The 27625-nt window shown below is 57.4% G+C and overlaps 9 protein-coding genes across 9 annotated transcripts; 5 read left to right on the forward strand and 4 right to left on the reverse strand.

Annotated features, from left to right (window-relative positions):
• Positions 1-781: 781 nt before the first annotated feature.
• MKK02DRAFT_18701 (chitin synthase) lies at positions 782-7383 on the forward strand (the record flags this gene model as incomplete). Its single annotated transcript, XM_053085995.1, has 14 exons — positions 782-1131; positions 1164-3897; positions 3931-4274; positions 4304-4656; positions 4690-5044; positions 5077-5296; positions 5331-5453; positions 5486-5935; positions 5971-6084; positions 6126-6190; positions 6233-6399; positions 6432-6742; positions 6878-7230; positions 7275-7383. The coding sequence occupies 14 exons, from the start codon at positions 782-784 to the stop codon at positions 7381-7383; spliced, it is 6048 nt and encodes a 2015-aa protein (XP_052943064.1).
• A 383-nt stretch (positions 7384-7766) lies between these two features.
• On the forward strand, positions 7767-9989 carry MKK02DRAFT_18431 (malate synthase; the record flags this gene model as incomplete). Its single annotated transcript, XM_053085945.1, has 11 exons — positions 7767-7937; positions 8102-8196; positions 8258-8343; positions 8396-8459; positions 8503-8574; positions 8620-8970; positions 9014-9127; positions 9172-9376; positions 9419-9522; positions 9570-9702; positions 9762-9989. 11 exons carry the CDS (start codon positions 7767-7769, stop codon positions 9987-9989), a joined length of 1623 nt encoding a protein of 540 aa, XP_052943065.1.
• A 1353-nt stretch (positions 9990-11342) lies between these two features.
• On the forward strand, positions 11343-12017 carry MKK02DRAFT_29149 (uncharacterized protein; the record flags this gene model as incomplete). Its single annotated transcript, XM_053087726.1, has 4 exons — positions 11343-11489; positions 11521-11614; positions 11669-11832; positions 11988-12017. 4 exons carry the CDS (start codon positions 11343-11345, stop codon positions 12015-12017), a joined length of 435 nt encoding a protein of 144 aa, XP_052943066.1.
• A 654-nt stretch (positions 12018-12671) lies between these two features.
• On the reverse strand, positions 12672-14993 carry MKK02DRAFT_29150 (sugar transporter; the record flags this gene model as incomplete). Its single annotated transcript, XM_053087727.1, has 10 exons — positions 12672-12917; positions 13001-13062; positions 13113-13172; positions 13217-13350; positions 13393-13487; positions 13531-13688; positions 13723-14103; positions 14136-14522; positions 14564-14810; positions 14862-14993. 10 exons carry the CDS (start codon positions 14991-14993, stop codon positions 12672-12674), a joined length of 1902 nt encoding a protein of 633 aa, XP_052943067.1.
• Positions 14994-15496: 503 nt separating this feature from the next.
• On the reverse strand, positions 15497-18490 carry MKK02DRAFT_18392 (putative beta-glucosidase; the record flags this gene model as incomplete). Its single annotated transcript, XM_053085939.1, has 9 exons — positions 15497-15642; positions 15676-16289; positions 16333-16571; positions 16615-17422; positions 17457-17641; positions 17698-17719; positions 17763-18150; positions 18218-18306; positions 18363-18490. The coding sequence occupies 9 exons, from the start codon at positions 18488-18490 to the stop codon at positions 15497-15499; spliced, it is 2619 nt and encodes an 872-aa protein (XP_052943068.1).
• A 478-nt stretch (positions 18491-18968) lies between these two features.
• Positions 18969-20447, forward strand: MKK02DRAFT_29152 (uncharacterized protein; the record flags this gene model as incomplete). Its single annotated transcript, XM_053087728.1, has 3 exons — positions 18969-19021; positions 19089-19232; positions 19385-20447. 3 exons carry the CDS (start codon positions 18969-18971, stop codon positions 20445-20447), a joined length of 1260 nt encoding a protein of 419 aa, XP_052943069.1.
• Positions 20448-21302: 855 nt separating this feature from the next.
• MKK02DRAFT_29153 (glycosyl hydrolase family 61-domain-containing protein) lies at positions 21303-22966 on the reverse strand (the record flags this gene model as incomplete). Its single annotated transcript, XM_053087729.1, has 7 exons — positions 21303-21726; positions 21842-21986; positions 22084-22119; positions 22168-22299; positions 22378-22546; positions 22590-22631; positions 22808-22966. The coding sequence occupies 7 exons, from the start codon at positions 22964-22966 to the stop codon at positions 21303-21305; spliced, it is 1107 nt and encodes a 368-aa protein (XP_052943070.1).
• A 664-nt stretch (positions 22967-23630) lies between these two features.
• Positions 23631-24215, forward strand: MKK02DRAFT_39273 (Mss4-like protein; the record flags this gene model as incomplete). The annotated part of the gene is made up of 5 exons (XM_053090514.1): positions 23631-23709; positions 23758-23791; positions 23837-23959; positions 24010-24059; positions 24106-24215. 5 exons carry the CDS (start codon positions 23631-23633, stop codon positions 24213-24215), a joined length of 396 nt encoding a protein of 131 aa, XP_052943071.1.
• A 155-nt stretch (positions 24216-24370) lies between these two features.
• On the reverse strand, positions 24371-27313 carry MKK02DRAFT_18450 (putative beta-glucosidase; the record flags this gene model as incomplete). The annotated part of the gene is made up of 9 exons (XM_053085950.1): positions 24371-24516; positions 24561-25177; positions 25220-25458; positions 25502-26306; positions 26340-26524; positions 26566-26587; positions 26631-27018; positions 27052-27140; positions 27186-27313. 9 exons carry the CDS (start codon positions 27311-27313, stop codon positions 24371-24373), a joined length of 2619 nt encoding a protein of 872 aa, XP_052943072.1.
• Positions 27314-27625: the final 312 nt, after the last annotated feature.

The raw sequence follows: 27625 nt of genomic DNA on the forward strand, positions 1-27625 counted from the left end.
ACGCGCTGAAATATTTCTGGCTGACGCACGGACTGGGGGAAATTGAGGAATGTGGAGTCTCCAGGTGTGGCGAATGGATCTCCAAGAGGGGAACGTGCTTCCCAGCAAGCCATTTTGAGCGTGCGCTGTCCACATGCAAGCGTGTGGTGATTCCCTCGGAGCGACGTCGTACTGATGTGCCCATGCAATCAGTGAGTCTTTGCGTGACTGCTGGACTGTGGTGGCATGATGAAACAAGCTGAAACGCGATCTGTCGCCTCGGCGATGACCGCCTCGTTGAGAAACACATTGTGTCAGCGTCAGCAAGACTGCCAAAGGGATGCATGCAGGAGCTAGGGCGACGCGACAGTACTTGTACATCCACCTGTAGCCAGTGTATAGGACGGTGGAATCCTGCTTGTTTAAAGGCGCGCATCGTCAAAAGCCAATGAGCCAAGGCGGCCACTGGTCGATCGAAAAAAGGTTCGCGTAATTGGCGTCAACCGGTGCAAAGCAAAGGCAAAGGTCAAACTCTTGTCTTTCATTCTTTATCGCGTATAACATCTGTATCTGTATCTGGTATGTGCTTCGCCGCGCCCTATGGCAGAGCAGAGGAGCCAAGCTGACGAGCAGCATCTGTGAATTTGACGACCGGACGACCGACGCGAATCGCTGCACAGCCTTTCAACGGCATCATCAACGTACCACTTTTTCATCGACCATCCTTTGCCTCTTATCACTGCAGAGATCTCGGATCAGTCAGCAGCGGCTTTTTCCCCACCACTCAGGCACGATGGCGACCATGTCGTCCGCCGATGCAGCGGCAGTCCACGCCCTTACGGACCTCATCACGTCCGGCTCTGGATCCGCCCGCAAGGTCTTCCCCACCGATGATCAGATCACCACTCTGCTTCACGCCCGATCACGCGGCGAACATCCGTACATTCGGGTCGGAACGAGCGGGCGCGAATATGTAGTCATGAACCCCCTGCGGCAATTGGGGTGCATGAATGATGAGAGCAGACAGCGGTATACCGCCGCGGTGGAGGGGGACGAGGTGGACGAGGGGTTGCAGCCGAGCGTGTATGAGCTGGCAGGAAGAGTGTGGTATTTGATGACGAGAAGAAGAGAGAGTCAAGCTGTGGTATTACAGTAAGTCCTCGACTTGCCCCGCTGACGACTAGCGGCCTGAGCGGATCTGGAAAATCGACCACTTCGCACCACCTCACCACCCAAATCCTGTCCCTCGCCTCCCCCTCCAAACCTCAAAAACGCATCTCGGACCAGATCACCTACCTCCACACCCTCCTATCCTCATTCGGCCACTCCAAAACCCAGCTCAACTCGTCGGCATCGCAGCACGGTCTGTACTCGGAATTGCACTTTGACATGGACGGGCGTATCACCGGTGCCAAGGCGATGGCGTTTGGGCTGAACAAGAGTCGGGTCGGCGGGCGGCTACAGCACGAAGAACGGAGCTTCCATATCTTCTACCAGCTCTTGGCTGGTGCGAGCCCGGAAGAGCGAGACAGTCTGGGACTGGAAGATCCGAGCGCGTACGCCATGCTCGCCCAGAGCGGGTGCTACCGTCTTCCCGGCGGGCCATTCTCGGACGACTCGACCCAGCTCTCGGAGCTCCGCGTCGCGCTGGCCAGTCTGGGCTTCAAGGCCAAGCACGTCCGCTCAATCTTCACCGTCCTCGTTGCCATCCTCACCCTCAGCAATCTGGAATTCACGGATGACCGCGGACACGGCTCGCTGGGCATGACATCTCTGGACCAGCGGGCTCGCGTGACGGATCGGCACGTCCTCGGGACAGCAGCGGCGCACCTCGGCGTACCCGCCGACGACCTCGAAGCGGTGCTCGTCAATCGTACCCGCTGGGTCCGGAAAGATCTCTGCTCCATGTTTCTCGATGCCCACGGGGCGGAACAACAGCGGGACACGCTCATGCGCGATCTCTACGCTATCCTCTTTACATTCGTCGTCGAGATGGCCAACAAAAAACTCGTCGCGGCGGATACGCCAGATCTGCAGATCGCCATGCTGGATCTTCCGGGACATACCTCGCGGACCCTCACGGACGCGGGAACGTCATCTCGGCCGGGCAGTATGTTCCAGCCGCTTATCAATGCGACCGGCGAGAATGGGTTTGACGAGTTTGGGACCAACTTTACCAATGAGGTCCTCCATTCTTATCTTCTTCAGCGGGCGTTTGAGGACGGGTCGGCGGAAAGTCTTGGGATGGCGGAGGATGGGATACGGCTGCCGGCGGTAGTGACGATGGACAACTCGTCGGCGCTGGATTTGCTTCGAGGGGGACCTCTGGGCCAGAAGAGGCTAGCGGTGGAGCCGGCGGGCATGGCCGCTGCGCTCGGTCACATCTCGGAGGAGTTCAAAGGGGACGATGAGCGGCTCGATGAAAAGGACGAGAAGGTGCTTTCGCGTTTGACGCGGTCGTTCGGTCGGCACCCATCCTACATAGTCTCGCCCGGACTCGGCGCTGGACCCCTCTCGGACCGTCACACCTTTGCTATCAACCACTACTCTGGCGCGTGCTCGTACGACGTCGCAGACTTTGCGGAGCGGAACCTCGACGTGCTGGATAAACAGCTCGTCGATCTGCTCCGGGGAAGCGCTGAGGGGTTTATCGCCAAGCTCGTCTCGGGCCCCGGACTGGCGGTGGAGGGCCACCCGCTCGACGCCAATATCACCGTTGAGGCGCAGGTCTCATCCACCCCTCTTCGACTTCCCAGCCGGGTCGTCAACCCCCGCATCGGCTCTTCGGTACGGTCAGAAGAAACCCAGTGGCCTATCGACGTCACTGTCCCCCAGGCGGTCGCTTCCCAGCTCAACGCCACCATCTCCACCCTCACATCCCACCTCGACCAGTTCCGCCTCTGGACGGTCTACTGTCTCCGGCCGAGCGATACCGGCCATGCCAACGCGTTCGACAAACGCCGCGTCAAGGCCCAGGTCAGGTCATTGTTGATTCCCGACCTGATCAATCGGCGGCAGGTCGACTGGGTCGCGGACTATGCCTTTGGCGAGTTTTGCCTCCGGCATGAATTGCGGGTGGAGCAGGGCGGGGAGGAAGATGCGATCGAGGACTTTGCGCGGGCGCGGGGATGGACGAGAGGGAGGGAGTATGAGATGGGGAGGGAGAGGGTCTGGTTTGCGTGGAATGCGTGGAAAGTCCAGGAAGATGAGATTAGGGGTGGAGAAACGCGGAGGGGGTCCGAAGAGAAGATGACGGATGATGGAAGTGGAGAGGAAAAGGAAAGGCTCGTACCTGCGCTCAATCGCACCGAGACCAAGGGGGACTACTCGCCTACCTCGGCAACGGTTGCTCTTCCTTACGGACACGGACCGGGCCTCGGACACGGGATGGGCGGGTACCAGGACAATCCGGACTTTAACAACTCGGCGATCTGGTCGGATGTCGGCGGGGCGGGCGGCAAGTTTGAGCCGGATTCTCGGTCGCCGTACGAAAAGGTCCGGTCGGAGGAGGCGATCAATCACTATGATCCCTCCTCCAAGGGTCTGGGCGACAAGAACCTGGCGCCCGTCGAGTTCAATGTCAAGGACAAGAAGAAGCACAAGGCGACCGAAGTCATCGCTACGACCCGAAGCAGGCGGTGGTGGATCCGCATCACATGGGCGTTGACGTGGTGGATCCCCTCGTTTTTGCTCTCGAGTATCGGCCGGATGAAGCGCCCGGACGTGCGCATGGCATGGCGAGAAAAGGTCGCCATCTTTATGATGGTCTTTCTCGCTTGCGGGGTGGTCTTGTTTTACATTATTGGGTTTGGGAAAATTCTTTGTCCGGATGGTGACAAGGCGTGGAACCCGACCGATCTGGCTCAGCATCAGGGAAGGGCGGATTACTATGCTGCCATCCAGGGCAAGGTGTACGATGTGAGTCATCAGCGACGATGGGGCTGATGATAGTTTACAAACTTTTATAAAGGCCAGCATAGCGATTTGACGTCGTTCCCGACTACCGCGGACATTATGCTCCAATTCGCCGGTCAAGACCTCACCAACTACTTCCCCCCACCCATGACCCAGGCATGTCCCGGTCTCGTCATCAGCAACCAGCTCGAATTGCGCCGAGCCAACTTTACGCCCATTCTCGACTATGCGATCCACCGGAGCGGCGCCCTTCAGACGGAGAAGGGCACCAAGCTGGACGATACCAACTGGTACTACAATCGCCTGGTGCCGGATCTGAAGCAGTACTACAAGGGGGCGTTCGTGTATGGGAAGAATTACGTTGCGAACGAAGCCGAGGGGTCTGCTAGGTGAGTCAAAGGCAAATTAGGGCTGATGTCAGACAATGGGGAATCTACAAGGACAAGGTGTATGATCTCTCTGACTACCTCTTTACGGTCCAGTACTACGCCACGTCGTCCGGTACCGACCTCCCCAACTACAAGTTTTTGGACGAATCGCTCTCGGGGTTGTTCCAGACCAATGCGGGCCAGGACCTCACCAAGCAAATCGACAGCGTCATGGCCAAGATGTCAGAGGAGAAGGCTAGTCAGACATGGACGTGTCTCGACAATGCGTTCTATGCGGGTCAGACCGACTTTAGGGAGAGCGCCAAGTGTCTAGTTCAGAATTATCTTTTGCTCGCGCTGAGTATCATCCTGTGTACCGTCATCCTGGTGAAATGTGAGTGTTTGACAAGACCGGAACTGACTTTAGTCCTGGCTGCGCTTCAACTCGGTCATAAACGCCACCCCGAGATATTCGACAAATTCGTCATTTGCCAAGTTCCCTGTTATACCGAAGGCGAGGAATCTCTCAAGCGGACGGTCGACTCGCTCGCGATTCTCAACTATGACGACAAGCGCAAGCTCATCTTTATCATTTGCGATGGCAATATCATCGGTTCTGGTAACAATCGACCTACACCCCGGATCGTCCTCGATATCCTCGGGGTGGATCCTGCGCTGGACCCGGAGCCATTGCTCTTCAAGAGTATTGGCGAAGGGAGCAAGCAGCTGAATTATGGAAAGGTCTATTCGGGGCTGTATGAGCATGAAGGACACGTCGTACCGTAAGTTTCGGCGCCGACTTGGCTGATCTCAGGTACATCGTAGTGGTCAAGGTCGGCAAACCTACCGAAACCAACAAGCCTGGGAACAGGGGCAAGCGGGACTCGCAAGTCTTGCTTTTGCAATACCTCAACCGGGTCCACTTTGAAGCGCCGATGAGCCCGCTCGAGCTGGAGATCTATCACCAGATGCGGAACGTCATTGGGATCGACCCGGCGTTCTACGAGTATATCTTCCAGGTGGATGCGGATACTGTAAGTGTTGCGCTGGGTCGCAGCTGATCGATAGACTGTCGAGCCCGACTCGCTGAACCGGATGATTGCGTGCACGTCGGATGATTCGGAGATTATTGGGATTTGCGGAGAGACCAAGTTGGAGAATGAGCGAGAATCGTTGACGACCATGATCCAGGTGAGTCTTTTGACCGAGCGAGCTGATCTCAGGTATACGAATACTTTATCTCTCATCATCTCACCAAAGCCTTTGAATCCCTCTTTGGATCAGTCACCTGTCTTCCCGGTTGTTTCTCGGTATATAGGATCCGAACCGCCGACAAGGGCCGACCCATCATCATCTCCTCGGTCGTCATTGACGAATACGCCGAGCCCAACGTCGACACCCTCCACAAGAAGAATCTCTTCTCGCTCGGCGAAGATCGATACCTCACCACGCTCATGATGAAGCATTTCCCGACGTACAAGATGAAGTTCACGCCGGACGCTATCGCGCGCACGGTCGCGCCCAGCCGGTGGAACGTGTTGCTCAGTCAACGGCGGCGATGGATCAACTCGACGGTGCATAATTTGGTGGAGCTTATTGCGCTGCCGGAACTGTGCGGGTTCTGCTGCTTTTCGCTCAGATTTGTCGTCTTTATCGATCTCCTCGGGACTATTGTGAGTGCTTTGGCAAGAGGGAGAGCTGATAGCAGATCTTGCCTGCGACCTGCGTGTATCTGGTGTATCTGATTGTTATCGTCTCGATTGGAAAGGCGGCTATCCCGACTATTTCGCTAGCGATGATTGGAGCGGTGTACGGATTGCAAGTGAGTTTTGACCTTATGAAATGGGGTAGAGCTGACAATAGGCCATCATCTTCATCCTCAAGCGGGAGTTCATGCTTATCGGCTGGATGTTCCTCTACATCTTGGCGTGAGTGCACCTCTCTGCATCTGAGAACCAGTTGACGCCCAGCTTCCCCATCTACTCGGTCTACCTGCCCCTTTACTCCTTCTGGTCAATGGACGACTTTTCCTGGGGAAACACCCGCCAGGTCGTTGGCGAGGGCAACAACAAGACGGTGGTGTATGATGATGACGAGGGATTCTCGGACGATATGATCCCCTACCGCAGCTTCAAGGGTGAGTGATCCGATGAGCTAGGCTGACGACAGACTACGAAGCCAACGCGTGGGAAACGCAATCCCTTCACTCGGAAAAGAGTCGGCATACCGAAATGTCTGGCGCCCGGTCCCATGCCAACTCCTTCCGCCCTCCTCGCTTCATTCACTCCCGCAACCCCTCTGCCCACTCCAGCTCGACCGATCTACCCCAAGGCGGCGACTACTGGCGCGATTCTTCCCCTCTCGGACCCGCCCACTCGTCTCGCAACCTGCGCACCATGCCTTCCCAATCCTCCCTCCTCTCCGGCCCGAACCGCGGACTCGGCGCTCCCCAGCCACCCTACATGAACGGCGGCCATCGCGTCCAGAGCATGGCCGGCCTGAGCATGTGGGGCGGTGGATCCGTATACGACGCCCCGCAGAACCAACCCCAACCGGGATTCATGCACCCGCAGATGACGGGCATGTCGGGCAGCCCGATGATGCAGGCCATGCAGATGGGGATGCCGATGAACCCGTTCGACTCGCCCATGATGGCACCGGTATCAGATGGGGGTCGGCAGTCGGGATTCTACCCGCAGTACCCGGCTGTACCTGGGATGATGGGGATGGGCGCGCCGCGAGGAAGCGTCATGACGAATCTGGGAGGGTATGGGATGATGGGTCAAGGAGGACCGGGAGGCGGCGCGTCAGGGATGCCAAGGGGCGTATCGGCGTACTCGCTAGCTACGACGACGCAGAACCACCCGCTCGCGCCCCCGCCGCAGGTCAACCAGGCGAGCAACCCGGAGGATGAGGAGGTGGTCGGCGTGTTGAGGAGGTATCTTGCAACTCAGGATTTGATGAGCGTGTGAGTACTTCTGTTCGGAGAGTGGGATGTTGGCTGATGAGCAGGACGAAACGACAAACGAGAGAAGCTCTGTATGGACTGTTCCCTAATGCCAACCTTCCAACACGAGCCGCATGGGTCAATGAGAATATCGACAAGATCCTTAGTGAATAGCTAGTGTCGGTCGAGCCAGACTTTGTGTATGATTGATGACGATTCCTTTTTCTCTATGCATCCATGGACATTCGGCCGCGGATACGGATGCTACAGCCAAGGCCAAGAGCGAACAGGGCGGCGACGGCTTCGGGGACGGGGTATAGATTCATCCGCTGTTGGAAAAGACGGTGGACCTGCCGGGTAATTGAGTCGCCGGGGTGATAAGCACCAAGTAAGCGGCGCTCCGCTCCTATCTGCGAATTTCCAACGACACCTCCACTGTACATTCATCGTCGACTCCATACATCATATAAGCACAGCTAGATAGCCCCACGGTGACCCCAGATATCGCCCCATACACCTCTGAAACGAACAGTAGTACGCAAAGAATCAACATCAACATGTCCTCCCTCCCGCAAGGCGTCCACCTCACCCTGCCCGCTCCAAAGGGAGCCGAGAAGATCCTCTCGACCGAGGCGCTCGAGTTCCTCGCTGTCCTCCACAGGACGTTCAACGCGCGCCGTCTCGAGCTGCTCGAGAACCGGAAGAAGGTCCAGCAGGAGCTTGACTCGGTGAGTTTGACTTTCCGCTTGAGAGGGACGGAGCTGGGGTCGAGGGTCGAGGGTCGCTGTCAGGTCGGCGGATCGGCAGATCGCATCAGATACGAGCTAGGGCGGAGGGTTGCATGGTCAAGGAGAGATTTTGCCATAGACCAGGACTGTAATTGACTCCTCAGGGCAAGCCGCTCACGTTCCTCCCCGAGACGAAGGATATCCGGGACTCGCCCTCATGGGTCTGTGCACCCCCCGCACGGGGTCTCGAGGACCGACGGTAAGCTTGCAGCTTCTCTCGCTTCTTCTCTCGTTTGTACATCCATTTGCTAACATGCCAGAGTCGAGATCACCGGTCCTACTGATCGCAAGATGGTCATCAACGCGCTCAACTCGGGCGCCAAGACGTTCATGGCGGACTTCGAGGGTGAGCTTAGTCCGCTCCTTGGAGGTATGGAGAAGTGCAAGCTCATCTTCAGACTCCAACTCGCCCACTTGGTCCAACATGGTTCTGGGGCAACTCAACATGCACGATGCCATCACGTGAGCTAAAAATCCCTGCATGGCGTCCAAGCTTACACCATAGACGCCAAATTGACTTTGAGGTCAAGGGCAAGGCGTACAAACTCAGCGAGAACCCTGCGACCCTCCTCATCCGGTGAGCTACCTGGCCCGCTCTTAGGATACCAAAGCTGACCCATAGTCCTCGTGGATGGCACCTCGACGAGCCCCGTCTCCTGATCGATGGCCAACCCATGTCTGCCTCCCTCTTCGACTTCGGTCTCTACTTCTACCACAACGCCGCCGAGCTCATCAAACGCGGCTCCGGTCCCTACTTCTACCTTCCCAAGATGGAGCACCATCTCGAAGCTCGGCTCTGGAACGACGCCTTCTGCCTCTCCACCAGCAAGCTTGGCGTCCAGCAGGGATGCATCCGGGCCACGGTGCTTATCGAGACTCTGCCGGCCGCATTCCAGATGGAGGAGATCTTGTACGAGCTGAGGGAGCACTCGGCGGGCCTCAACTGTGGTCGATGGGACTACATCTTCAGCTTGTGAGCTATCTTACCGAGAGGGAGGGAGAGAGCTGACAAGCAGCATCAAGAAGCAGCGCGCACACAAGAGCTGCGTCTTCCCGGACCGCACGGATGTCACCATGACCGTCCCTTTCATGAATGCCTACGTTCAGCTCTTGATTCAGACCTGCCACAAGTGAGCTACACCTTGCGTTGTCTAAGCGCAAACTGACCCTTCAGGCGGAAAGTCGCAGCAATGGGCGGCATGTCGGCCAACATCCCCATCAAGAACGACAAGGCAGCCAACGACAAAGTCAACGGCAAGGTTACCGCCGACAAGCTCCGCGAGGTCACTGCCGGTCACGACGGTACATGGGTCGCCCATCCTGGTCTCATCCCTGTCGCGATGAAGGTATTTGACGAGCACATGAAGGGTCCTAACCAGGTAAGTCTACCCTCGCTGTAACAGGGCTACGCTGATCGCCAGTACCACGTTCGGAGGGACGATGTCAAGGTCACCGACAAGCAGATCGCGGATCCCAGCGTGCCGGGCAAGATCACCGAGCAGGGTGTGCGGGATAACGTTTCTGCGTGTGTCTCCTCAGTTTAGGATCAGGGATCATAGCTGACTTATGTAGGGCTCTCTCATACTGCGCCGCCTGGATCTCTGGGAATGGCTGTGTGCCCATCAACAATCTCATGGAGGATGCGGCTACTGCGGAGATCGCCAGGGTACAGCTCTGGCAGTGGGTCAAGTACGGGTCAAAGACGGTGAGTTATTCTCCTCATCATGTCTGCATTTGGCAGATGGACACAAATTGACGGAATAGGACTCTGGCAAGGCCATCACCCCATCCTACCTCGAGCCCATCTTCAAGGAGGAGTCTGCGAAGGTCGCTTCCATCCCCGGTATCGACGCCAACCATGTCAAGATCGCCTCGGAGTATATGCTCTCTCAGGTCAAGGCGACATGGCCGAGCGACTTCTTGACTAGCGACTTGATGATTCACCTCGAGGGGGTGGGAGTGTCTGGTGGGTCAAGGAAGGCGGCGTTGTGAGCGAGTCAGACGGGATTGGCCCTGTTTGTTGGCAGACTGAATTGTACATTATGAAGAAGACAGCGATGACACATACGCATGCTAGGTGTATGCAGCGATACTGCACCGCGATCGTCGCAGTAGGTACTAGGCCTTGAGCGAACTCCGCATACCTCCTTTCGGACATCGCCGAGATGCCGTACCGCGCTGCTGGAGAAGAGAAGATGCAGGTTGGGTGATCACGGTGATATTCTACCTTTCATCTTTCTCTTCGCGCAACCTACTGTGCTCACCTCAGGCTGCCATAACTCTGAGCGACCGGTTTCCCCGCTTCCGACAACGTCAGCTTAAATCACTTGCCCGCTATTCAGTCACGATAGGGTGGATAGGGGATAAGGAAGAGCGAGACATCCTGGTCGAAGAATTCAAGGTATGATGTCTCTCGGCCATCGAAACGTGTACTCATACTCAGCTTCGCGGTGCAAGGGTCGTGGATTCTGGTCCTCACTCCCTTAGCTTCACCCTAAGACGGATCGTCGTCATACCCACCACCGGCGCGGCGCCCAAGATACCTGTCGGCTGGCTCGTCATGCGAGCCAGCGGTGTATGGGATTACTGCCAGGTCGCGGATACGCAAGCGGCCGTCATGACAGCTCTCAGACAAAAGCTTCACCTCGGAACGACATACCCCCTCCCCCATGACGTCTTCCTCAGGATCGTCACACGTAATCGGCCAGAGCCTTCCGAGCTGTCAGAGTTGCGCGGGTGGATAATGCAGCGGGTGGGGTGGTGGGCGCCTGCGGGCCTGGCGCCGAGAGAGTTCGAGTGGCTGATGATGGACTCCGTGTTAGTGATCAGGGAATCAATCTAAAGGATCCGAAGCTGAAACCCCAACGACCGAATTGACGGGTTCACCGGTACTGGTACGGACGGTCTGCGCGGAGCTTACATACAACGGCCGCGTCTTGTCGCCCCAAGCGATGTAGCCCCCAAGCGGGTACGGAAGGGCATCCAGCACCCCGACGAGGACACGGCTCGGGCTAGGAGGAAGAGAAGGAGGCTGGCGGAGAGAGAAGCGGAGGCCAGGATCAAGGAAGGTGGGGAGATAGCTGCGGTAGAGGGTGAGGCAGATGAAGGGGAGGCAGAGGGGGCGGGAGATGTGGTGCATGAGTAGTCGTTCGTAGCGCACAGTACATGTAGTCTCTAGTCTTGATCCTAGTGAAGCTGCCTTACGGTGGCCACTGCTCGCAGGGCGCAGCACAGGGTGGCGTTGCTTATTGACGCGAGTGTCTCACAAGTGTTTCAACAAACCCATTCGCTCATTTCCGCGCTTTTTGTGGCACTGCCACACACGAGCTCCTCATTCCTCGCGGCATGCCGTCACGAAGCAGCTTTCCCACGGTAACTGGGTTACGTTTGACTGTTTTCGCCTTGGAGCATCGCGACGAGCGTGCATCCATCCGTCACATCGATGAGGAGATAGCGGCAGCATGGTTCGCTTCAAGGTCAGGCCCAAGCTTGGTGAGTGATCATGATCAGAGACTCCTCCCAGCAGTGGCATCGGGAGACAAAAGGAGGCGAGGGCGAGATGCAGGAGCGGATGAGGAGCGAGAGCAGCGTACATCCTACCCTCACTTCCTCTTTTGGTCGTGCTGTGATGCTAGTTTTGGAACACGCATGAGCTCTGGCTGACTCTTCAGATGCTAGCTCAACACCTTGTCACACCCAATTGATCGCTCTTCTTGCCTGCTTTGCCACGACCGGCGACATGCGGGCGACGGAAAATTGTGCAGAGGCAGCCAAGGGCTTGTCGGCGTGTATGGCCAGCGGAGCAGGGGGAGGCAGGAAAGGAGCCAGAGGATCCGTGAGTCTCCGCATCTCCTTACGGGACCAGCACGATGAAGAGAGCTGGAGGCCTCCGATTATGGGCAAGGAGGACGTTGACCCTTCTTTGACGAAGCGGTGGGAGACGGGGTAGCGGTGAATGAGGGTGATATCGAGCTACAGCTGATACTTCAGATCAACCACCTTTTGGGCAGATTAAAATGAGCTCGCATAGCACCACTCCACATGTATCGAATATAAGACCGTGTTCGATCGTCCCCGATGCGCAGCCATTCAATCAAATCAGCGTCACTCCAGAGTCATCAGACGTCTGTCCTAATATATTACTCACAGTTCCTGGGAATATAAGGACACCCACTATCAGTTTTATTTCAATTCTGACATTTCGACACGGCTCGACCTCGCTGACTTGAGATCTGAGGCGGCCGAGAAGGCGAAAGGTGGAGCCGCAAGGTTAGGAGATCTTACGGCCAAACGATCGCAGCCGTATTCATACCTCTTTATACCTGTTCTATACTCCTACATGCGTACAGCTTCGTCCTGAGTAGACGATTCGACGGATTGCTCGCAGAGAAGGTAAGCCGCGGACAACCGAGCTCGAGCTCGGGCGGCGACAGCCTCAAGACTCCATACATCCATATGAGTACAACTCATACAAGCTTTATATAGGCACTTCGCAGCACGTCACAAGCTCTTCTGGCAAAGTATCTTTGTCATGGGCTCCTGACGAAGTAGACACTTTTGATACATGATACCAACAGCAAAGACTATAACAAGCACCTATCACGAGACTTCTCTTCTTCTCTCCTCGCTTCCTCCACTCTTTTGCACTTTTCCCTCCTTCTCCTCCTCTACTCCTCAAGCCTTGATATCCGACGTAGGTCCAGCCTGGTTCAAGATTGGCGGCGCCTGAATCGTCTCGGGCCGGGGCGTGCTGCGCTGGAAGAAGACGTTCCGCTTGATCGCGTACGGGATCATGACCTTGGCGTTGTAGATGGTGCGCTTCCAGAATGCCGGGACCTTGTGCTTGATCTCGTGCGAGACGAACTGGGGCGTCGACATGGTGAAGACCTGATCGATCTCTTCCAAGGTGAGTTGCTTGGTCTGAAAGTCAGCTGGTGATCTAAGACATTTGGAGATGCAGTAGAGTGGGGACTGGGTGGGGGAGGGAGAGGAGCGGGGCGCACCTCGCGCACGAAGAAGAATACCATGGCCCAGGCTATCAAGTTGAGTCCTGCGTAGAACCCGACTGTACAGATCAGCTAGATACCCAGGGAAAAAGGCAAGGAAGAGACTTACAAGCTCCGGTAGGAGTCATGACGGTTTGCATCCGCGGGAAAGTGAGACCGAGGATACCAGCTGAAATGTCAGCTCCAGCTCTCGGACAGTGAAGACAGACGTACCAAAGGTGTTGTTGATGCATACAGCCCAGGCCATTCCCTGCTCACGCTGAATAGTTGGGAAGACCTCGGCAGAGTACTGGAAGGCGACGGGTCCCTCGCCAAGTGAGTACATGATTGTGAAAAGGTAAACAAAGCTGCTTATCAGCGGGTGCTCGCTAAGGTGAGGGGTGACTTACAGTACGACCGGTCCAAGCCTGGCAGCAGGAGAGCCGTCCGTCTTGAGAAGCGAAAGCCCAGCGGCAAGCAGGAACAGGCACATGAGGGGGAAGGTCTGTGTGTCAGCCTGGAACTTGACATAGGCTGAGAAAACCTACGATCAGACAAAGCCTCCTCCGGCCAACCGTGTCGATCATGAAGAGGGTAGGGATGGTAAAGATGACCTGGATGGCACCATACCCGAGCGAGGCGTACAGTGCCTGAACGTCCGAATACCCGACGTTGACAAAGATGGACGACGAGTAGAACGAGATGACTACCGTCAGCCCCCTCCACAGCCTGAGACTCACTGTTGATACCACACATCTGCTGGGCAAGCATGACGGTGGATGCACCGTAGTTGGCCCGCCTGATCCGAGGGATGACAAAGATATCCTTCATCCGGGAAAAGTAATTCGAGTCGTGGGTAAGGGCAAGCTCCTCCTCGTAGATGACATACGAGTAGTAGTAGTCGCGCGCGGCAATGATGGGGTGCGCCCTGATCTTGCTGAACGAGACGAACGCCTGGGCGTACTTGCCGTGCTTCATGAGCCATCGGGGCGATTCGGGAGTGAACCAAATTCCGAGCATGAGGATGAAGGCGGGGATGAAGGCGGATCCGAGCTGGAGACGCCAGGCAATGTCTCCGGTGTCCTTGACGATGACGTTGGCGCAGAAACCAAGGAAGATGCCTGAGATCAGCGATAGTAAGGATAGGACGTACCTGCTACGACCCAAAGCTGCCAGAACATGACGAGCGCTCCACGGATCCTAGCCGGGGCAAGCTCGGCCGAGAAGATGGGAACAGTGGCGTTCTTGGCTCCAATTCCGATACCCATGACGAAACGGATGGCGAGCAATGCCTCCCATGACTTTGCGAAACCCGAAGCGATAGGAGTAGCGGTGAGGCACGCCGCGGTAAGGAAGATTTCGCCTCGACGACCGAGATAGTGGTTGAGGGGATCGACAATGAAGGCACCGATAAGACCGGCCGAGAGGAAGATGATCGAGTTGATGAGACCGACAAGCCACTCGTCGCGCCCTACACCGTTGATGCCGAGGGCAGTGGGGAAGGAGAGGTTGGCACCGTTGGAACCGGTCTGATCCCATCCTGCCAGTCAGAGATGTCCTATTATGCAAGCTAAGACTCACCTTGGGTGGCAGCACCGACAGCACAGAGAGTGATAGAGTACCAAAGCATAGGCGGACCGTGCCATTTGTGGTCACGCTCATAGATCAACGCCTCGCGCTCGTCCGGGAGGAGCTCCTCCACCATCTCAAAGTTGTTGGTGTCGCGCGCGACCAGAGCGGCGCGGCCAAAGAGATCGGCGTGTTCAGCCATGCCGTTTTCATTGGCGAAGCGCTGAGCATCGCTGATGACCTTCTCCTTGCCAAAGCGCTGTCCTGTCAGCTTGGTCACGCGACGACCGACGATCCCTGATCAGCTTACTCGAAGGGGGTTCTGGATATTCCCCGCGCCATTGGGAAGCTTGGACACGGTAGTATCGTCGTGGCCTTCATCGCTGTAGCGAGTGTGCTCATCACGCTCGATATGAGCTTCGTCCTTGAGTACTTTAGACATGGTGAGTAGGGCAAGGGGAAGAAAAGTATGGAGGGAAGAGCAGAACACAGGCTGCCGTGTCTTATACCGGCGTCGATCTGGCCCCCTTCTGGCCCCCCATGACCCCGACCCGCCAAATGTGGCAACTCCACCTCCACTCTCACGAATGCCTTGCCTGCCCCGCGTGACTCGCTGCGGGTCCTCTGCGCCAAGTGGCTCATCGCAACTCGAATTAGAACGCCGAGGGAGCGACTCCGAAAGAGAAGGACGCTAGTCGACTCGGTTGGAGTCAAAGTTTCGGCGGGAAAGAGTCTAAAATGACGTCATTGTGCATTTTCGCCGCTCTTTCCGGCGGAGCGGCACGCGTCGACTCCAGGGTTAATTGCAAGAGGACCCCACCTCCACCTTGATCGTGTTATGAACCGGCAGTTGCCCTATGCATACCACAGCAGATCCCAAAAGAGAAGCTCAGCTCAGTTGCACTGCAATTGAAAGCCGAAGCCCTGGCCCGATATCGGCTCCGCCTATAACCCCACCCAAGGCATATCGTGCCCCACCTCGAACGTCTCGGCACCATAGAAGGTCTGCGCGTCCGTCCCAATCTTGACCGTCCAAGTCCCCTTCTCCACCATCCACCGCTCCGTCAGGTCGTCCCAGTGCGAGATGGCATCTGTCTCTCAGCTCATCTTGAGGGAATACTCACACTTGTCAAGCTTGACCGTGACCTTCTTGCTCTCTCCCGGCTGGATATTATACGCCTTCTCAAACCCCTGCAGAGCCGCCTCCGGATGCTTCAGACTCGTCTCCGTCTCCTTAGGCGGGCACAGGTAGACATGTACCGAGTGACTCCCCACCCTGCTTCCCGTATTCTTCACCGTAACCTCCACGCTCGCCGACCACTCATCCGCCAGCTTGGTCTTCTCCGCCCCGACCAGCTTCAGATCGGCATACACGAAGGTGGTGTAGCTGAGCCCATGGCCGAACGGGAAGAGAGGGGCGATTTTGCGCATGTTGTAGTGCTTGTACCCGACCCATACGCCCTCGGTGTAGTGCACCTTGGTCCGCGCCGACTTGAAGTCGGGGTAAGACGGGATATCCTCCTCGCGAGCGGGCATGGTGAGCGACAGTCGGCCCGAGGGATTGGCGGTACCGTACAGAATGGAAGCGATGGCCGCACCGCATTCGTTTCCGAGGTACCAGGCGTGTACGACACCCTTGACTTTGGAGAGCCAGGGCATCGAGACGGCAGAGCCAGTCTGGAGGACGACGATGGTGTTGGGGTTGACGGCGGCGACGCGGGAGATGAGCTCGTCGGATCTGAAGGTCAGCCAGGCTCAAAGATCATGCTGGAATAGCTCACCTGCCCGGAAGAGACAGCGTAGGGCGGTCGAAGCCCTCACTCTCCCAGTCCGCATTGAGACCCACGACTAGCACCGCGCGGTCCGACTCCTTTGCGAGCTTGACCGCAGCCTCGATACTGGCGTCGGCATCGACAGCAGGTCTGGCGCCGAGCCTGATTCCAGGCCGGACGATAGGTCCCTTGCCGCGCTTGGACCCAGGTGGGAGCCGGGTGTCGTGGAGCAGCTTGACGTGGTATTTCTATACATCAGCTCAATTCCTCTCCCTTAGTCGAGATACTCACCTGGCCCTTCTTGACCTGAATCACCGTACTCGCCTCTGCCGCACCATACCCCAGGAAAGCCGTCCCCTGCTCCTGCTCCTCCGCCGTCGCATTCACAATCTTGAGCTCCCCATCGACCCACAACCACCCCTGGCCGGTAATACAGAAGCCGATCTGGTAGTCCCCGTCGATCGGGCTGGTAAATACCGTGTGGATCTCCGTAAAGTAGTGGAGACCGAGCCGGGGGTGGTAAAAGTCGTACATGAACATATCGGACAGATCGTGGCTGTCCTCGCAGACGGACTGGGGGGCTTGCGTTCCGTCCGGAAGGATAGGGTAGTGCTTGAGGTCGAACCCGGGCGAGCCGTCCAGGCGGGTGAAGGACGAGTCGAGGAGGGGGAGGTATTTCGAGATGTAGCCGCCGATGGAGTAGGAGAGGTCGATACCGTCCGGTTTCTGGGAGACGAGGGCGTCCCATGGGGACTGACACCATGAGGTCCGGCACTGGGCTGACCCGCCGCCAGTCGCGACGCGCTCCTTGGCGTTGGCGCCGATCACGCACACCTTGAGTGCAGTCGAGCCAGAAGTCTTCTCGAGGGGAAGCACATTGTCCGCGTTCTTGAGCAGGGCGATACTCTCCGTAGCTGCGCGACGAGTAAGGTCCGCGTCCGCGTCAGTCCGGGGACGGGTAAACTCGGCGAGATCCGACGAGTAGACGATATCCTCATTGGCCTTGGCGGTACGCTGGACCCACTTGAGGACCGACGTGGCGAGCTTGTCGATATGGGAGGGAAGCAACTTGTGGGACTTGAGCTGGTGCATCACGAGACTGGGGTCAGTCGGGGCTACAAGGTCGGACTCACGCTTCTTGACGGTACACACCGCTCCCACCAGGCATCTCCAGACTCATCCCCGCCTTGATGGCGAGATCGATCGAGTAGGTTCCCCACCAGTCGGACATGACGAAAAGATTCTCTCCGGCGTCCCATTCCTTCTTGAGGAGGGTGTTGATGAGCCAGGGGTCCTCGGAGCAGTGCGTCCCGTTGACCTGTGGGTTAGCGGTGGTCTAACCGTCGACCATTGCCCTGATGCCAAGAGACATACCTTATTGTAGCTGGTCATGTACCTACTCATCAGCCTCGTCCATATCCAGCAAAGAGAGGACTCACGCCCACGGCTTCGCCAACTTCTGACTAATCTGGAACGGCCTGAGATAGACCTCCCTGAACGCCCTCATCGGAATGATACTATCCGCCCCATTCCGCTCATGCTCCTGCTCATTCCCCACAAAGTGCTTGATAGTGGGACTGATCCCCCCATCCTGCAGACCGTTGATGTACGCCGCGGCGAGGTAGCCAGTGAGCGTCGGATCCTCCGAGAATTGCTCGAAGGTCCGCCCGCCGAGCGGATTGCGCGGGACATTGATGGTCGGTCCGAGGAGGCAGACGCACTTGCGCGCGCGGGTCTCAGTGGCGAGGAGGGAGCCGAGCTCGTGCATGAGCGAAGGGGAGAAGGTGCAGCCGAGTGCAGATGCACAGGGGATGGCGACGGCGGGGACTGTAAATGAGCGTAGTTCCCTCCCGGTACAGACAGCATAGACTAGCAGAGCTCGGACTTCACGTACTCATCTTGAAGAAACTACCGCCTCGAGCACCATTTGGCCCATCCGTGACCTTGACGCTCGGGATATTGAGCCGGGGGATATCGACCGTCCTATCTCATCAGCCAACGCTCACTCGACCTGGTGTATAGCCGGCCCGTAGACTCACGACCACCGATCTTTCCCAGCCAGCAGACTAATCTTCTCCTGCATCGTCAAGGCCCCGATGACCTCCTCAATATCCGCGCTGAGGAAGCTCCGGTCGAGCGACGAGTTGTCGGTAGGAATAAAGTTCATCCCGTTGCCTTGGAGCGGCTGCTCCTTTTGTTCTGCGTCTTTCGACATGGTGTCTGATGTGTGTTGTTTGGGTGTGTATGGATGAGGAGGGGAGAGGTGGGCTGGGGAGGGACATGGTGGGCCGAGCTGGAGACTATATAGGGGACAGGGGAAGTTGAGAGCGGACAAAGTGGTCGGCCCGGAGGCTGGCTCGTGCAGCTTGGCGAGGGTTTATCCGGATGGTTTCGCCGAGGTTGTTCCGCCGGAAAGTGGGGAAAGGGTCTTGCCGCGTGGGGTAAGTTAGCCTTATTTCGCGGATCTGCCAAACTTATGGCGGCCTCTCCTGCCGAGTAAGCCTCCTACCTGAGTACATATGTACTGAGTACTGGCTGACAACATCGACAACAAATCCACAACACTTGCGAGCAGATCTCTTCAATTTACAGACCAGCCATCACAGGATTACGAGTACAACATCGTCATCTCCTAGCCTCACAAGATGTCGGTCGAGGCATCTGCAAGCGAGCCAGGCGAGGAGTTGCTGTGTATAGCGTGAGGTTTCTCACACATACGCAATTTTGACGCGTGGATGACCTGTCCCAATCAACTGATACATCAGTGAAATCCACCGTGTTTGGTCTTTTACTTCTGGTCATTCTTCAACTGGAGGGAGATGCCGCGCCCGCTGGGAGAATCATATCTACCATTATCAGGTGCCGGCATCGAGCGCTCAACCTTGGAACCCCTCATCGGGAGGCAGATGGTAAGTGGCTTCTGTCAGGTGGGCCAGGGCTGGTGCATGGCGAAAGCATACCACGCATCTGGTGTGAACTCATATGCAGCAGGCATTGCCATTGCGCAACTCCCAGTTCTTGATGGTCTCAAAGTCCGCGAGGCCTTGGACTGAATGAACAGGAGCTACTCTGACCACATTGCTTTACAACTTGCATCTGACGAGCCCGTACCGTGGCATTGCTTTGAGCGGTGCTTTAATTGGCGCTCGGAGAAGAACCATACGCGCCAAATCACATCCGGCGATTACGAAGATCATATCTTTTTTAGGTCAGAAACGGTCGCGCATGCCACGGATGACATGATCACGCCGACCATGGACGGTATGAATAGCCACTACGAGGAGGTTGCCGAACTCCAAATGCAGGCGGCCGCGGATATCCTCGAAAATGAAAGGGCGAAGATGGAAGCGGCGAGGCGGAGGCGGGCAGAGGATCCGCTTCAGGCACGGCGACCAAGACAAATGATCGCGGTATTCGGGACGGCGACGCCAGTCGAGTCTCGGAATGTCAACGCGGAGGCGGAGGCAGAGCCAGCTCGGAGCGCTATATCCGCCACGGTCCACCAAGCGATCAAGCAGGAAATCGGATCGGATGATCAGCGGCAAGCCGGTTTGTCCTCGGCGGCAGCCGCTGTCACGGACATCCCGGTACTGCAGATCAAGCAGATCAAGCAGGAGGAAGGATCGGAAGGGGCACCGGTCCAAAACGGGGGACGCCTCCAGGCCGGTCCTCCTTCGGCGCCAGCGGCAGGCACAGGCAACGGCGCAGAGCACGCAGTCAGTCAGAGGCCGGCGCCTGAGGTCACCGAGATCGAGCGTGCGGTGTTCAGGCCGGGACGCGAAATTCCAGCGCCCGATGTATTTGGTTTCGTACCTCGGAAAACGGACGAGGGAGAGTGTGACGTGGAGGCCATTTTGGACTCGCGGTGGGAGGGCGAGGGTTGGGATCGGCGGTTGCAGTATCTGGTGCTTTGGGCAAAACATGAGGGCACAGGGGGGGCGGAACAATGGGTAGATTCAGCGGATGCGACCGGGGCACGACCCATGATTGCAAGGTTCCATGCGGAGCGTCCGCACAAGCCGAGACCCGAGGAACATGCGGGAGGGGAACAGGACGAGGGAGGGGAAGAGCGTGAGCAGCCGCCGAGGAAGAAGACCAAGAAGAAGAAAGCGGGCAGACGATAAGAGGTGAGTCCGGTATCGCTTGGTTGTCAAGGCTATGTTAGGGATAAGTCAGCTGATCAGGTCAGGACACACACGATATTCAGTACAAATCTCTTTCAACACCTTCCTATCCCCAGATATACCCATTCATACACTTGTTATACCCCATCATCCATGCCAGCATGGATGACCTGACCTATATACATCCCTCCCTATACCCATTCCCCACCCACCTCCCCCATCCCCCATCCCAATCGGCTCGCCTAGAACGCCAACACCCCGCGCTTGGCGTATCGATTGACAACGTCCCGCTTGGTCGAGCCGTTTGGGCAAGCAGCAAGCTGGGCGTCGCACTGGGCGAAAGCAGCCTGCGGGATCAGCATCATTTTCATTACTATTGAAGGGGAGGGGCGGTGTAGGGGGATCCATGAGCGGAGGAGGGATGAGTGAGGTGGACTTACTGAGACTTGGGAGTTCTTGAGTGAGTTGGCCCAGTCCTTGCACTTGTTCTGCGGGATTAGCTGACACTCAGGCAGGATGTACGGCGGTAGAGGAGGAACGGAGAAGGGGGATGTGAGTAGGGACGTGGGGGAGAGAGAAGGATAAAGGGGAGGAAAAGGGGTGGGGTGGAGGTAGAAGTAAGACACACCATCTGCAGCATGCAAGCGGCCATGTGAGCGTCAGCCTCGTTGTTGTAGATAGCTCCGTTCATTTTCCACTGAGATCCGCTCGCTGAGGTATAAGCTGAGCCCTCGTATGATATAAGCAGTCTGCTCACGAGTGACAGCCGGGACGGGACCGCCGAGGTTGGCGCCGCCGGTCGAGGGGGGGCTAGTCGGTCAGCTCTGAGACATACAACATGGGACCTAAGCGAGCTTACGTGGAAGGAGGAGTGGGCACGGGCGCAGCGGGCGAGGAAGATGGCTTGACCGGAGCGCCCGAGCTAGGCGTGATGGGCGCGGCGGACGACGAGGGCCTGACGGGAGCAGCCGAGCTCGACGCTGGAGCTGGAGCGACGGACGACGAGGGGCGGACCGGCGCAGCCGACGACGAGGCAGGGGCAGGAGCAGGAGCGGCCCCGCCGCCGCCACCACCGTATACCGCTGGACCGGGAGCAACAAAGGTCGAGTCCCTTCCTGCGTAGATGTCGAACGTCTTGAAGGCTGGGTTGATGTTGTACGCCGCGGGGAACTTGGCGGTGACGGTAGGGACGGCGGAGCCGCTGCCCTTGAGGTTGGCCTGGAAGCAGACGGGGTAGACTTGAGGGGCGCCGACGGTGTGCATCGCCAGGAGCTCGTGCCTGACGAGGTATGGTCCGGGGATCAGCTGAGTCCGAGTGATAGTTAGAGGATAAAATGGTAAGGTGAGCGAGGAAGGAAGTGGTGACAAGGAGGGCAATGGGAGAGATGACTTACCCCGGTGCAAGATCAGACGGGATCCTAAAGTCCCACTTCAGGCTCGAGGGGATGCTCTCGGTCGCCCACTTGCCATCGGCCGTGAGGATGTCTTGCTGAATCTTGAACCAGTCAAGCGAGTCTGCAGCGACACCATCGCAGCCGGCTAACGATATCAGCTCTGACCCTTACATAGTTACAGATTCGTAGGCATGGGTGGCTGGAAGCGGATAGGGTTGGACATGAAGGAAATTCAAACTCACAGGATGGGCACCGAGCCATGTACTCCGTCACGGGACCTAATCATTAGCTATTGGCACGATAAAAGATGCAGCTCGATAGCTCACCCTTGTGTGAGTCAGGCCAGGTGTTCCATTTGGCAGTGACGGTGCTCCCAGCGTCGACGTCGTACGTCAAGAGGCCCGACCCTGCTGACACGCCTCCGCACGCGACAATACCAGAGGTCCAGTCGGAGAAGCCTAATAATCAGCTCGATCCAGACCGTGGAGGGGTATGGGAAAGGGATGAGCAGGATCCAAGCAAGAAGAGGCGCTCACCCTGGTCTCTGTTGTCGGTCGGCCGCTCGGCGGTCGGCCCGTACTGAGCAGCGTTGGACGGGTTGAATCCGGGCCTGTCGACGCCACCGATGGTCCAGGACGTGACGTGGCCGTGAGCCGAGACGAGAGTGGTAGTAGCGAGGAAAGTGAGGATGGAAGCAGCTTGGACCTGAAGGTCAGCATGGGCCCGGCAAAGAGAGATTGGGACTCACGGTCAACATCTTGCGAGCTGTTCGATAGGCTTGGGTAGGAGTCTAGGTATGTCTATGTGAGGTGAAACAGAACGAATGAGTGTGGGGTGAAAGAGTGTGGAGGGCGAGGTGGGATCGAAGCGAGATGGGAGTGTTGAAGCCAGTTCAGAGTGGGATGAAGAAGGGAGAGGAAATGCCTCTTCTCAGCTCCTTATATGCCTCATCCGCCGATCCCGAACCATCCCAAAGTCCACCCCCGATCCAGAGAACAAGGCACCGATGTTGCCGCTCCGCTTGGCCTTGACGACGGGGTCTGCCTTTGTCGCTCGCGTTTCAAACCTTCCCCCTGTAGATTGCTTGACAACGTCCACTGCAGAGCATCCCTTTCCTCCTCCCATCGTCGGTCGAAAGCGTTTGAGGTTGTGTGTACTGCGGTGAGTGAATGATAAGGTTGTCAGTGGGAAGAGATGAAACGCCGTGCCTGTGTAATGCGATCAAAGGAGGGTGAGGGGTATGATGAAACGCGCTCAACGGGTGGTTTTGCGGTCACCTTGTATAAGTGGCCGCGTACTCACCATAGCGAAAGCGACTTTACAGGCGCGTCCAGAGTGCGACACTGATAGATGCTGCAGACGATGGGGCCGCGACAGGGTCCGAAAGGAGCCAGCTAGGGGAGGGTCGGTCACGAATGCGACGCGTCTCCCAAAGTCTCTTGGACTGGTCGCTTCCGCCCATCACAGCTCCAGCTTTAGCAAGTGATACTGAGCTGAGAGCTTTGTAGCGAGTGGATCCGCTCCATGTGATGCTGCAGGAGCCTAATTGGGCGGCTTGCTTGTTGCTTGTAGGGACACGGAAGGAGACCAGGACCTTCTTCGCTGGCTACCAGCAGGACACGGGTGGCAGCTTAAATCTCGGCTAAACTCTGAAACCTCGAGTGGGTGCCACAATGACGACATACCACGTAGCCGGGGCCCGGGCTGGCCTGGGTGCAGTCGTAGCCAGCTAGTCACCACTATACTCCAGTTGTGCTCCACCTTGTCGCTCATTTGTCTCATCACCATCATGTCGAACCTATCTGGCCATTGCAACTGCGGAGCTATTAAAGTCACCATCCCAGGCGACTCGATCCAAGGCCTCTGTCGTGCGCAGCTCTACCCAATCACCCGTGTAAGAGGCTAATGAGTGGCAGACTGTACCAGCTGCAGGCGTTCGTCAGGCTCGATGTGGGTCCTCCTCTGTCCAGTCAAACGACAGTACTGACTATTAAGCTGCTCCGGCAATTTTGTCGTCCAAAAGAAGGATCTCCAGATTGCGGGCGAGCCGAAAGTCTATACGGCCAAGGGATCTTCGGGGAACGACACCTATCGCTATTTCTGCGGGACATGCGGATCGTGAGTCCGCAGCGGGATATGATGGATGGGGTGCAGCGCTTATAGTGTAGCGCGATCTACACTGGCCTTGAGGCTGGCGATCCCAACTTTGTCAAGACAGGTCAGTTTGGCTCTATCTCCACCAAGAGCCTTCTTGACATTTATAGGCCTCTTCAATCCCGGTGATGTCCCGGCGCCAAAGATGGAGCTGTTCTGCCGGAACATGGAGTCGTGGGAGAAGGTCCACGAGGGTGCAGAGCGTAAAGAGGAACAGTAGGTGAGCTGGTCAGGTTGGGGGCGGAAGACGAGGGCGCGAGTAAAGTCAGTCTAGTGATGCAAGGTGTGAAGCGGAATCTGGGCCAAACGACGTAACAAGCTAGCAAGACACATTCATCTAGGGGTACCAATGTACGCAAAGCTACCGTGCCACATCTACAACCCAGACCAAGGCATGTTGTGGCCAATCTCGAACGTCTCGCATCCCCAGAACGTCTGCGCGTCCCGCCCAATCTTAACGGTCCACGTCCCCTTCTCGGCCCTCCAGGTCTCCGTCAAGTCATCCCAGTGGCAGATGGCATCTAGACAAGTCAGCTAGCGAAGCTCGAGAAGGCAAGATACTCACACTTGTCGAGCTCGATCTCGAGCGTCATGCTCTCTCCCGGCGCCAGGTTGTACGCCTTGTCGAAGCCCTGCAAAGCATGGTCAGGATGCTTCAAGCTGACATCCGTCTCCTTGGGTGGCGAGAGATAGACGTGGGCCGAGTGACTCCCCATTCTGCCCCCAGTGTTCTTGACCGTCACCTCCACCGTCGCCTTCCACTCATCCGCCACCTTGAGCGTAGGGGGAGGAGCCGAAAGCCGGAGATCCGAGTATTCGAATGTGGTGTAGCTGAGACCGTGACCGAAGGCGAAGAGCGGTTCGATCTTGCGCATATTGTACCACTTGTACCCGACCCAAGTGCCCTCGGTGTAGTGGACCTTGGTGCGGGCGGACTTGAAGTCGGGATACGCCGGGACGTCCTCCTCCTTGGCGGGCATAGTGAGGGACAGACGACCCGAGGGGTTGGCGGTACCGTAGAGGATATCGGCGATGGCATCACCGCACTGGTTCCCGAGGTAAAAGGCGTGGACGACACCCTTGACGGCCGAGAGCCAAGGCATGGAGACGGCCGAGCCGGTTTGGAGGACAACGATGGTGTTGGAATTGGCGGCAGCGACACGCGAGATGAGCTCATTGGACCTGAGATCAGCTTGGATCATGATTGCAGCAGAGGGCACTCACCTGCCGGGAAGGGCCAGAGTAGGCCGGTCGAACCCCTCACTTTCCCAGTCCGAGTTGAGACCGACGACAAGTACAGCACGGTCCGACTTCTTGGCGAGCTCGACGGCCTGCTCGATAGCCGCATCCGGGTCGACCGACGGACGAGCACCGAGCCTGATTCCAGGACGGACGATAGGACCCTTGCCGCGAGTCGAGCCGGAGGGAAGGCGCGTATCATGGAGCAGCTTGATGGTGTATGTCTGCAAGTCAGCAGTGGCCTCATTCCAGAAGACCAGTACTCACCTGACCCTTCTTGACCTGGATCAACGTAGACTTCTCCGCCGTTCCATACCCCAAGAATGCCGTACCGACCACCTGCTCCTCCGCCGTGGCATTGACGATTCTGAGCTCCCCGTCGACCCAGAGCCACCCCTGCCCCGTGACGCAGAAGCCAATCTCGTACTCGCCATCGATCGGGCTGGTGAACAGGGTGTGGAGCTCGGTGAAGTAGTGCATGCCGAGCCGAGGATGGTAGAAGTCGTACATGTACATGTCACTGAGGTCATGCGTGTCAATGTAGGCCGGCTTGGCGGACTGAGTACCGTCGGCCGCGATAGCGTAATGGTGAAGGTCGAACCCCTTGGAGCCGTCAAGGCGAGTGAAGGACGAGTCGAGGACGGGAAGGTACTTGGAGACGTATCCGCCGAGCGAGTAGGAGAGCTCGATGCCGCCCGGATTCTGCTCGTTGAGCGCGTCCCAGGGGGACTGACACCACGAAGTACGACACTGGGCAGACCCGCCCCCGGTGGCGACACGCGCCTTGGCCTGAGCCCCGATGACGGCGACCTTGAGAGGGCCGTTGGAATTGGGCTCGAGAGGGAGGATGGAGTCGACGTTTTGGAGCAAGGTAATACTCTCCGTAGCCGCCCGACGGGTGAGGTCCTCGTCCTCCTTGGTGCGGGGACGGGTGAATTCGTCCGTGTCGGGCGAGTAGACGAGGTCGGCGTTGAGCTTGACGAGACGCTGCGTCCACTGGAGAACCGACTTGACCAGCTTGTCAATGTCCGAGTGGAGGAGTTTGTGGGACTTGAGCTGGTGTACGACGATTCTGAATTCAGCTCGGCTTCAAGGGTGAACTTACGCTTCTTGCCTATACAGACCACTCCCACCCGGCATCTCGAGACTCATCCCCGCCTTTATCGAGAGGTCGATGGAGTACGTCCCCCACCAATCACTCATGATAAAGCCGTCCTCGCCAAAGCCCCACTCCCCTTTGAGCAAGGTGTCGAGCAACCACTTGTCCTCGGAGCAGTGGACGCCATTGACCTGGAATCAGCTAATATCCTCGGCTCAAATGCTGGACACACCTTGTTGTAGCTCGTCATGTATCTGAAGATCAGCTGATATCTGCGACCAAAGCAGAAGGACTCACGCCCAAGGCCTAGAGAGACGCTCGGCAATCTGGAACGGCCTGAGGTAGACCTCTCTGAAGGCCCGAGGGGCGATGATGGAGTCGGCACCGTTGCGTTCATGCTCCTGCTCGTTTCCGACAAAGTGCTTGACCGTGGGCGAGATACCGCCAGCCTGGAGACCGTTGATGTACGCCGCGGCGAGGTAGCCAGAGAGGGTCGGATCCTCCGAGAACTGCTCGAAGGTGCGACCGCAGAGGGGCGACCGAGGAACGTTGATGGTGGGCCCGAGGAGACAGACAGACTTGCGTGCGAGTGTCTCGGCAGCAAGAAGTCCGCCGAGTTCGTGCATGAGCGAGGGGGAGAAGGAGCAGCCAAGACCAGAGCCGCATGGAATGGCGACCGCGGGGACTAGAGTCAGCTCGAGCAATCTCCTGCACTTACTCATCTTGAAGAAGCTGCCGCCCCGAGCACCGTTAGAGCCATCGGTGACCTTGATACTGGGGATGTTGAGGCGGGTGATGTCCACCGTACTGCTCATCAGCTGAGTTCATGCTAAGGGTATAGTGCCAACTTACGACCACCGATCCTTCCCAGCGAGAAGACTGATCTTCTCGGGGACCGTCAATTTGGTGATCAGCTCATCGAGGTCGACGTCGAGGAAGCTGCGGTCCATGTGCGAGTTGTCGGTGGGGATATAGTGCATCCCGTTGCCCGGGAGCGCTGGCTCATCGCTATCTTGCTTGCGCGGTGACATCTTGTTGGGAGGGGATGTGCGTAGTCCTCTTGGGTGAGGAGAATGAAGTGCTTGATCGACGAAGCATGGCGAGGACGTTCTCTTTAAGGGAGGCAAAGCGAGTGAGGTGGGAGGTCCTGGAGCAGGACCGAACGGACTTGGGAGGCGAAACTCTCGGACGTTGGTCGGGTTCATGTCGGAGTTTAGGTGACCCACCGGAGCGCTCCAATAGCCGCGGTCAGCTGTCCGCTAATACCCATACTCGCCATGGTCTACCTTTAC

The sequence above is a fragment of the Dioszegia hungarica genome, assembly GCF_025882075.1.
Source record: "Dioszegia hungarica strain PDD-24b-2 chromosome Unknown MKK02contig_19, whole genome shotgun sequence".
Taxonomy (NCBI): Eukaryota; Fungi; Basidiomycota; class Tremellomycetes; order Tremellales; family Bulleribasidiaceae; genus Dioszegia; species Dioszegia hungarica.